Source organism: Octodon degus, unplaced genomic scaffold (assembly GCF_000260255.1).
Source record: "Octodon degus isolate 3935 unplaced genomic scaffold, OctDeg1.0 scaffold00003, whole genome shotgun sequence".
NCBI classification, from domain to species: domain Eukaryota; kingdom Metazoa; phylum Chordata; class Mammalia; order Rodentia; family Octodontidae; genus Octodon; species Octodon degus.
This window is the reverse complement of record NW_004524579.1, coordinates 34,947,073-34,957,737: the sequence shown is the minus strand read 5'-3', so window position 1 is coordinate 34,957,737 and position 10,665 is coordinate 34,947,073. Positions and strand designations below refer to the sequence as shown.

The 10,665-nt window shown below is 34.1% G+C and overlaps 1 protein-coding gene across 3 annotated transcripts in view; it reads left to right on the top strand.

Moving 5' to 3' along the window:
* The window catches only part of Txnl1 (thioredoxin like 1), a 39,013-nt gene extending 30,114 nt beyond the window's left edge, over nt 1–8,899 (top strand). The window contains exons 7-9 of one of the 3 annotated variants that reach the window (XR_002821090.1): nt 1,141–1,245; nt 5,868–6,670; nt 8,664–8,819. Coding sequence is in view for 2 of the 3 variants with exons in the window: in XM_023715175.1 (XP_023570943.1) it covers nt 1,141–1,245; nt 6,714–6,752 (144 nt within the window). In the remaining variant the exon portion in view is untranslated. Of the gene's footprint in view, nt 1–1,140; nt 1,246–5,867; nt 6,671–6,713; nt 6,757–8,663 lie in introns of all 3 variants that reach the window. The other 2 variants (XM_023715175.1, XM_004623682.2) reach the window with 2 other exon arrangements.
* Nucleotides 8,900–10,665: the final 1,766 nt, after the last annotated feature.

The following is a 10,665-nucleotide window of genomic DNA, read 5'->3' as shown; positions in this document are numbered from 1 at the left end:
ACAAACTGTCTCATGTTTATCTACTTTTCAACGTCTGAATTTTTTAAATTAAAATTCTAGGCCTGAATGTTAGGCTAAAATTCACTTTAAACTGATGGTAAGCTCAGTCTCTGATTAACTATAGGTTGCCTCTGAAAACAAAAAATACAGTGAATAGCATTTTGAAATGAAAGAAATGTGTCAAATCAAGAAAGGCAATATTACTGTTTTTGGGGGGCGATTTTTAAGTCAGGTTATCACCGTGTAGCCTTCACTTCACTATGTAGCTCAGGCTGACCTGGAAGTAATAATGATCCTTCTGTCTTAACCTCTTAAGTGCTGAGACTACAGGTGTAAACCATCATCTCTAGCTAGAGACAATATTTTTAGACAGGATCTGTTCTGGAATATTATATTTTTAAAAATGCATGCAGAAAAGACTAGAAATGTAGCTTGGGAGTAGAGAGCTAGCCTAACATGCACAAGGTATCAGGTTTGAGTCCCTCGTATTGCAAAACAAAAAGTACCAGTGAACAAAATTCCACATATTTGATTTTTTTTATTCTTTCTTTAGATAGGGTTTCACTATGTCTGAATGCTGGGATTATAGGCTTACGCCATATCAGCTTCCATATATTTGTAAAGGGTCCATAAGTAAAACTTCTAGCTCTTGCCAAAGGGAGTGTTTAAATAGAAAATGTAGAGTCCAATTTATAATGGAAACATAGTATAGTTTTAGGAGCTAATTTCCAATTTATTATAGAATGTTTGCATGAATATCAGAAAGATTGTAACTGTAGAGATTTTACTCAGTGGAAAACTGTGCTTTTAATAAAACCATCAGTAGATCTATTCCATTTCAATCATGAATCTCACACTCAGTGTTCTGTGTACAGGATTTTAATTATAACTCCTCTGTACTATCACATTAGATTACCACGAACTTGTATGTATGAATGTCTTGCCATTGTATCCCTGGAGAAGGTGAGAGTAGCAGGGCAAACTGAAATTAACGAGTCCTTTAGAAGCACTGATGTAATTTAGATGAATCCCTATGAAGAAAGGATAATATTTTTATTAATCTAAGGAAATCAGTTAAATTTAATAGCATATACATGAAAAATATGATTATAAACATGATAATTCTTTTTGTTTGGGCAGATATTTGTTCAGTCTAATCAAGGTGAAGAAGAAACAACAAGAATTTCATATTTTACTTTTATTGGTACTCCTGTCCAGGCAACAAATATGAATGACTTCAAACGAGTAAGTTTGTTTAAATGATGAGAAATACTAGTTGAAGGAAATGATTTAATACATTTCAGTATTCATAACTTAATAACCATGAAGATCAAAAATCATGTATCGTGAAACTTTTAAGGTTAAAGTTAGAGTAAATTCTCCCAGAGGAAGAGAGATTAAAGGAGGATAAGGGAGTGGGAAAATGAGAATTTCGGTATATCGTGTACACATACAGAGTCCTTATGATAAATGTGACCATTATGTGAACCTAAAATATACCAAGAAGCTTAGTCATTTTTTGAGATATCCAAAGGAGTCTTTAATGCATATGATATGTCTTAATTAAATACCCTATTGAATGGCATCTAAAGAAGAGTAAAAAATAATAGTCTGCTTATAGAAAGTGTTCCGAAGTCATGGGAAAATGAGTAAATTACTTGAAAGGAGTAAATTTTAATAAATTTGCTGATTTCAAGATTTTGATTATCACTATTTCTGATGAATGTATTTTTTTTTTTAACTTTTTATTTATTTGTGTGTGTGTGTGTGTGTGTGTGTGTGGCCAGCTCAGCCCACCAGAGGGCAGGGCTGGCTGGCATGTGGTGCTGGGGATTGAACCACGGTCCCTGTGCTTTGTTAAGCTTGTTCTAAGTAGGTGCTTTAGACCACTGAGCCATCTCACCAGCCCCAAATTTTAACTTTTTTTTTTTTTTTTTGTGGAACCAGGGATTGAACTCAGGCCCTTGCACTTGTCAGGGAAGCGCTTATTCTACTGAGCCATCTCCCCGGCCCCTGATGAATGTATTTTAAATGACTTGAATAATTCTATTTAAGAAGAAATAAATTCATTGTACCAACATGCTACTTTCCCACACAATGTGTATGTACTGAAAGCACACTTCAATATACATTTATAGTGAACAGGCAGGTTTTCTCCTATGTTTTTTTAAAATTCTGTGTATTTGTTTTTTAAAGAATACAATCTTAGGGGCTGGGGAGATGGCTCAGTGTAGTAAGCGCTTCCCTAGCAAGCACAAGGGTGTGAGTTCAATCCCTAGTTCTGCCAAAAAAAAAAAAAAAGAATACAATTTTAAGGCATGCGAAGAATATATAGGATACAGCTGGGTTGGTGGTGCATGCCTATAATCCCAGCACTTAGGAGGCTGAGGCAGGAGGATTGCTGTGAGTTCAAAGTCGGTCTGAACTACCTAGCAAGAGCATGTTTCAAATAACCTGCAAAACACAAATAATGTGTGGGCTACATAGGACTTGAGGGATGATGGCCAGTCCCTGTCATACAATTTTGGGCCAACTTCTAATTGATGCCGTTTCTGTTCTGCAGGATGAATCTTAAATATACCAACTTAGGTCACAAAAGTACCAGTGCAAAAGTCTCAGTACCAAGCCACAGTTGCTATATATAGTTTTAATGTGTGACATAATAGGAGACCTAAGGTCACAGTGTTTCTGATGGCTGCATCTGGCAGCCAATGTAGGACTTGAAATAATTAAAGGAAGAGTTTCTCTAGGGCTGCCTGTTCTTAGAGGAAGAGGTTTCCAGCAGACCATTGATTAGGGAATTGAAGCTGTGGAGCATTTTGAAAACACTTTCTTTTAGGGGGTGTCAACAGATTAATTTAAATTCAGTAACAAAAAAATTAAATTGCATGATAATGGGTGGTGTTACAAAATTATATGCTGCTTTTACACAGTTGAAAACTTTGACAATGGGCATCTTAACTGGTCATTTTTCAACTACTGTCTTTCAATCACTTCTGTTTCATAGCATAATTAACTTTCAGAAGTTGGTATGTACTAACATCTGTCACATCTAGGTGTTTTAACAGATGTATCATGCCAGGTCAGAAGAAGCAGAGATTAAACATCTATTTTTTATGATACGTATTTTCCTGGGAAAATGTGTGAGCGACAAAGGCATTTTGGCTGCTTGCTTTGCTGCTTTGCGAGTTTCATCTGAATGTCATTGGACTTGGCTTTAACTGTGCCTTGCATAGTTTATTAGCTTAGTTCTTTAGTAAGATCTATAACCATAAATTGTCTTTTTCCTACTAACTTGTCTCTAGTTTCCTATTTCTTACTTCAATTTGTGCTATTTCAATTGGGTTTTTCCTGTAGTCAACTACCATCCTATCTTGTGTCTCTCTTGCCTTTTGCTCACTTTTGTAGCCCCCAAGCTGATCTTAAACTCATAGCTATGCTCCTGTCTCAACTTTCTTGTGTGTCTATTTACCAGGCTGTGGTTGAATTGTGGTTTTCTTAGTTTGCAGTAATAATTATCAATCTACTTATCTTTTTATTGCCTGATTGTAACATCTCTCTCACATCCCTTCTAGCTTAGTCTTTTCTCTCTTTTTTTTTTTTTTTTTTGTGGAACCGGGGATTGAACTCAGACCGTTGCGCTTGCCAAGGAAGCACTTACTCTACTGAGCCATCTCCTCGGCCCTTTTTTCTCTTTTTTGACTGCCGTGCCTCCTTTTTTGGGTCTGTCTGTAGATAGACAAACTTTTCTGGTTTGAGAGCATTTGTGCCTATCATAGTCATTTGTTCACTTAACTCTTTTCACTTAACTTACTGTAGAGTAGCAGTTCTCTTAACTTGTTGGTCTCAGTTACCTTTTAAGCTGTGAAATAAAATAGGACCAAGAAAAGCCTATATTTATATAGGATATATTTATCTATTAGAAGTTAAAACTGGACAATTTTTAAAATATTTACAATTACATATTAATAACTGGTTGTGATAGCACACACTTGTAATCTCAGCACCCGTAAAGGTTAAGACAGGAGGATCACAGGTTAGTACCCTGCCTTGGCAATTTAGTGACTTAAAGAGACTGTCTCAAAATGAAAAATATAAAAGGGGATATAGATGTACTTCAATGCAAAGGCCCTAGGTTTAATCCTCATACTGTCCTCCCCCTCCCCCCCCCCAAAAAAAGAAAAGAAAACAACATGTTTAACATTATTCGAAAGATAGTCTTGACATCACAGACTTGCTGACAGGGTATAGAAAAGGTATAGGGACAGCAGGCGGGACTGTACTTTTAAGAACAAGAATAATTTAAATACTGTTAAGGACTTCCCTGTAGGTTTTCTATATATTTATGTATGAACCTACAAGAATATAATCTTCCTGTAGACAGGGATCTCTTAAAGTTTAATAATGTTTAATTGTTTGAGCAATGTTCTTATGTATGCTAGTATCAAACTATATTTTGTTATAGTTTCTGAATGAGATTTGTTTTGTTTGTAGTTATCCAGTGTTTGTAGTGTTATTCCTCAAAAATAAGCAACTATTTCATTGTTTTTATATTATGTGATGCAAGTGTTTCAGTGTAGGAAAAAATTAGAGTTCATATTTAATCAAAATTTGCCCATTTAGGCCTAAATAAAATTGCCTATTAATATTTATAAATGAATTTGTTTCTATTGAAGGGAATAATATATGGTTTAATAGTTTCTATCCCTATAGTAAGGTGTTAGTACAGTCATGATCCCTGTCTACAGGAAGATTATATTCTTGTAGGTTCATACATAAACATACAGAAAGTTAATCAAAATTAACATAAACTTTACTCAGTATACTTTCTTCCATAAAGTATTCTTATACATTTCAACTAAGCCCAGCAGTAACTGGGAAAGTATGAGAAGGGTTTATGGAGAAAAGAAACATTTTTGTTTGTTTTTTTTAAGACATGGTCTCACTATATAATCTAGGCTGGCCTTGAACCCACTGTGTACCTTAGTCTTTCTGCCTCAGCCTCCCAGTATCGGGATTACAGCTGTGGGTCTTGCTAGAAAAAGGACTTTTCAAGCACATTTTGAAAGCAAAATTTTGATGAAGTAAAAGATAGTGATGATAAAAGAGAGGATGGAAAAAGGACAAGCAAAATGCAGTATTTTTTCCCTTATTCAGTGAATTTGAAATGAAAAGGGATTATACATTATAATTAAAATTTTACATTTCAAAATATGGCATAATTTTGTAAGTACAAGCAGGGAAGTTTTGGTAACTTCTTTGTAGTAATAAGACCTGTATAAAATTGTTTAATGAATAGTTAGCATTTTTAGTTTACATTTTTATGTTTTTCGAGTTATTATAGATCATTTTAATTTTCAGAATGTCCTTGACCTTACCTTATGTCACTAAGATAATAGGAGCTAAGGTAATCCTGGTGAATCTTGGATGTGGATAGAATCTAAACCTACCTTGCATGCTAGCACAATTTTAGAAGGGTATACTTTCAAGATGTACTAGACTAGAGTACACATTCTACCATCTGTTTTTGGTCCGTCCTTAAAGGTATCATTCTCAGATTTTAATATATGCTTTGGTTATTTGTTGTTGTAAATGTATTCTTTGTTTTGTAGCATGAAAACCTCACCATTTTAATTGGAAGTGATATTTTCTTTGTCAAAATGTGTTCTTTACACAGATCGCTTTATTTTAATATTGAAATATAAGTATGAAAATGAGAAAATTGTAGGGGCTTCTGCTTCTTAGGGAATGAGGCGCATGTGAAAAGCAGAGGGGATTTTTATCACTGTAGTAAAAATAGACTTTTCTAAACTGGCCATTCACCATGTCAGCTATTTTTATAACATTTCTATCTGTTTATTTTTCAGCTTTTTTAATCCAACTCAAATGAACTAAAACCAGAAGATTTTTTTTTAATGAAGTAATAAAAAGATTGACCTTGTCTCACAATACTCCCCTCCTTGCTTCTCTGCTCATCTAGCACCTGTCTGTTCTCACCCTTTCCGTGTTCTCTCCATTGTCACTGCAAGATCTCTACAGCTTCCATCGTTGGATCAGCCTTTTTACCTAGATTGCCTCAACTATCTCCTTCACATCTCATCTTAGCCATGTTTCTCAGTTGGCCTCTTTATTTTCTTTTGGGCTTGCAGCTAGGTGCTTTTATTTTCATTACTGTACTGCTACTCACCAGACTTTTACTTTCTACTGTTTCATATTTACTTTGGTTCTGAATTTTGAGGAGTAATACTGAACTAAAACTTAAATTGTTATAATGCTTTCAGATTTAATTAGATGATGTTTTAATCCATTCTAAATTTTTTTTTTTTTTTTTTTTTGACCTATAGAATCATTTTGGAAATAGGTTTTATTCTAGAGCTAGTATACATTAATTATGTTTTACTTGAGGGGTGTGGGTTTTCTTTTTCTCTTTGAACTGTTAGCCCCAAAGTCTTTGATGATTGATGTGGTTATATCCTCTGCTTTTGCCTAAAAGCTCAAGGCCAGTTGAAGGACTTATGGACTGAATGATAGGCTGAGTCAGAATATTAACATAGAAGATCAATGGACTCTGCTGAATAAATACCTTTAACACCTAATTTTGATGTACATAAACTTTGGTTTGAGGTGTAATATAAAGCTTAAGAAAGAATGAAAGAGCTTTACATTTGGGGTAAGAATCCATATTGGAATGTTTAATTTCTTCTTTTTTACAGAGAATGCATATTGGCAAGTTGAGAGTTATCAACCTGTGAAACAGTATGCAGATTTGTGTCTTCTGTGTCACATCTGCTAAAATTTAAATTTTTAATATTAGTTGTTTTTGTTTTCTTTTGCTTAACCTAATAGTTCTGCATTTCCAAAGTAATATAATATCAGTATGCTTTCAGTGTTAATCAGCTTAAATTTATTTGTGCTACAAATAGTGGCACCTCCTCAACCTTATAGTGTCTTTCAGACATTATTCTTTTTTTTTTTTTTTTTGTATTTAGTGCAGGGTCTGCAGGGTCTCAATATGTAGATTGGACTCATAGTGATTCTCCTATTTTCAGCCTTCCAAGTGCTGGGATTACTGGTGGGTGCCACCATGCCCAGTCTCAATCACTGTCTCAGCATGCCCCTGGGTGGGACCAAGTACGCAGGCCAGGGATCAAGCCTCCAACCCCTGTGTCTGCCTGAGCAGGCGCTTTAATCCGCTGAGCTATCTGGCAGGTCCCTTCAGACCTTTCTCTTAACCCTTGGCCACATCTTTTTTTCTTAATGACATGTTTTATCACCTTCTATTATGTTGAGGTTTTTTTTTTTTTTTATGATCGCAGGAATTGAACCTGGGACCTTGTGTTTGCCAGACAGGTGCTTGGGCCACTGAGCTATACTCCCCCTTTTTTTTTTATACCAGGAATTGAACTCAGGACCTTGTGGTTGCCAGGTGGGCAGTGTGCTACTGAGCTATATCACCAACTAAGTGGATTTTTTTTTTTTTTTTTTTTTTTTTAACCAAAGAGGAGTTCCTTAAAGTAATACACAGTGGTTTTCTTTGCAGGGTAGCAGTATGAGGTTAGAAGTTTAGGTGGAAAAGTTTTTGTATCTTCTCTCATGAATGACATGGAGCCAGCTGTGTTCTATTTTAGACTAGACATACACTGTGACCTTAATGAGTTTTGCTTGGTGTACACATTACCGTTTGGAACAGAATTTAAAATATGGAAATTTTATTTATAAATACACATATAGATCTTTTTCTATACAAATATAAATGTAATATTTTGCAGGTGGGTTTCTTTAGAGGTGTTTCTGTTATGAGAATGTATTAACTAATGATAAACTCAGTACTTGAGTTAAATCACTCTATTAGAAAATAAAACCATCCTTTCTGGATCTGTTGGAGCACACCTGTAATTCCAGCACTGAGGAGGCAGAGTCAAGAGGATCACTGAGTTCAAGGCCAGCCTTAATTTCCTCCCACAGAGATTTGTTTTCTAGAATTGTTAGTATAGATCAAGTTTTTCTTTACATTTTTATGCTGCCATATATGTAGGAACCAGAGGACTAAAACAAAATAAAACTTCAAATAGAGGATTTTTCTAATCATTGACAGGCACAGCTTTATTCTTCATATATATATTTTTTATAATACATTTGTAGTCGCCAGGGCTTTTTAAAAGAGAAAGTTAGAAAAGTTATTTTAAATCTCTTTTCATTGAATGTCTGCATATTGAAGGAAGTGTCTAGAAACTTATTGTGGGCATGAAGACATTATTAGTTCATCATACTTTTAAAATTCTAGTTCATTTTGTGATTAGCATTTGATTTCTAATTGTCTAAAAATAGTATGCAAATATGTTTTACTCATATAGCATCTTTTTTTTTTATTAACTTCTCTAAACTATCAGCCTTGTTTGGAAAAATCACATTAGTTTTTCTTAAAACAGAGTGGGAATCCAAAATAGCTTGCATGTATTTCATTTTTAATTCCTTGTGGTCCAGGAGGGGAAGGGGACACAGCTTGCTTCCACAGTGAAAGCACACTGCATGCCAACAAAAAAAATAAAGCATAAGTATTAATACTAGGTTTTCAAAGTGATTATCGCATTAATATTTTTGAAGAAAACCCATATTTCTAAATAAATATTGTGCATACAGCTTTTGTTTGTTTGTTTTTCTAGGTAGTTGGCAAGAAAGGAGAAAGCCATTAAGGTTCAGACAACACTGGAAGACCTCTTGCAATCAGATTTGCAGCTCCTGGATAATTGCTTGATTCTCTCCAGAGACTGTCAATATTGCATTCATTGCCATCACCAATAAATCATTGCTTTTGTTCAGATGGTATCACTAGTGTTTCTATTGTAATCTTGATACATGCAATTGTAAATAAAAGTCACTACTTTTGCCAAGCTTAAAATTTGTCATTTATATATTTTCCCTTACCTCTTATTTGAAAAATATTCATCTTCTGATTTTACAAGACTTGAGTATCTGGTAGCATATCACTTGAAAGCTAGTTTTTCTCTTTAGAGGAACAGACCTGTTGTTAAGGAATATGTGTATACACACACATATACAGGCACCTAGAGCAAGTGATTTTGATCAATAAACTTGAATAGCTAACCAAGTAGAAAGGAGAACTTACATTTCTATTAAAAGTCATCGGGGTATTTGAGCAAAAAGAAGTTATTCAGTTACAAACTACCAGAAATAAATAGGTTCAGTAAGATTGAACCACTCTTATCTAGAACTGTTAATTAGCCCACACATTTTCATGTCAAGATTTTAATCCTTTCTGAATGAATGTTAAAGTTTGAGTCAGCCATTTTGCTTACTAGCAGAGGAGTGTTGAATTCAGACAGTTTTAAAAAACAGGACTGAATTCCTGAAACCATAGAAATCATTGTATTTAATTTAGTACTATCTGATTACAAAAACACATAGTATTGGCTGGTGAGATAGCTCAGCAGACTAAAGTGCCTGTTTAGGCAAGCTCAGGGACCATGGTTCAATCCCCAGCACTATATGCCACACCAGCAGGCTGAGCCTGCTACAGAGTCCAGGCGTAGTGGCACTTGTCTGTAATCCCAGTGCTGAAGAGTTGGAAAATGATCCCTATGAGTCCAAGCTGAATAGTGAGACCCTGTAACAGCCAAATACATTTAAAAAAACACACACACACATTGTATTAATGTACAGAGAACACAATTTAAGGTTGAAAATTAATTGGCCAAGTATTTAAGACGTTTCACAGAAGGCTGGCTGACCAAAAATACGTGTTCTTGCTTTTTTTAATCTTAAAATTACCTAGAAAGCACTGTATTGGTAAATTTAATTTTTATATTTTGAAATATTTTAAAAATTTAATATTTTTAAAGAGTACTAACTTGTGATTCAGTTAGTGCATTTGAAGACATTCTTGTCTAAAGATATACAAATACTGTTCGCCCTTGGGAGATTGATGTATTTATACATGATTTGAAAAAATTATGTGAAAGTTTTAAGGGTGAAGTGATTACTTTCTAAAACCTAAGTGTCATTACTTAATGTTTAGTTCATTTGTATGTGAATGCAGTAACCGAGTAATGTCTTGTTTTATGTATTTCACACTTTCCTTGCCTTGGGTCGAGTGGTGGCAGAAACTCAAAAGTTTATAACAATACAAATATAGACCATCTGAAATTAATCATGCCTAAAATCAAGAATAAGATTTAATCCTTTTTTAAAAATATTTTGTGCATTAATCTTGAGTAATTATTAATGCATCTTAATAATTGCTATTTATAATTAAATTTATAATTCAATTGATAATTTATAATTCCTGTTTATAATTGAAAATTTGAAAACAGTAAAAGTGTGAAAGTATTTGTAAAAGGTTGGGCCTCATTTATATGACTTTTCTATTAATGGAGTTGGTTGTAGTATACCAACATACAATATCTACTCAAATTGTAAATAATGTTTTTAGGTAACATGTTTCACTTATGAAAAGTTTTATTATAAATAAACATGCATAATTGACATTACTTATCAAGCTTAAATGTATGTACATAATATGTATATGTAACGTCATTTTTCTAGAGGAATGAGAACATTTAAAAAATATTTTTTTTTTTTCTTCGAATGCCTTCAGGGCAGGTTTGGCTGGCTTCAGCTGTGGGGATCGAACCACCGCAACCTGAG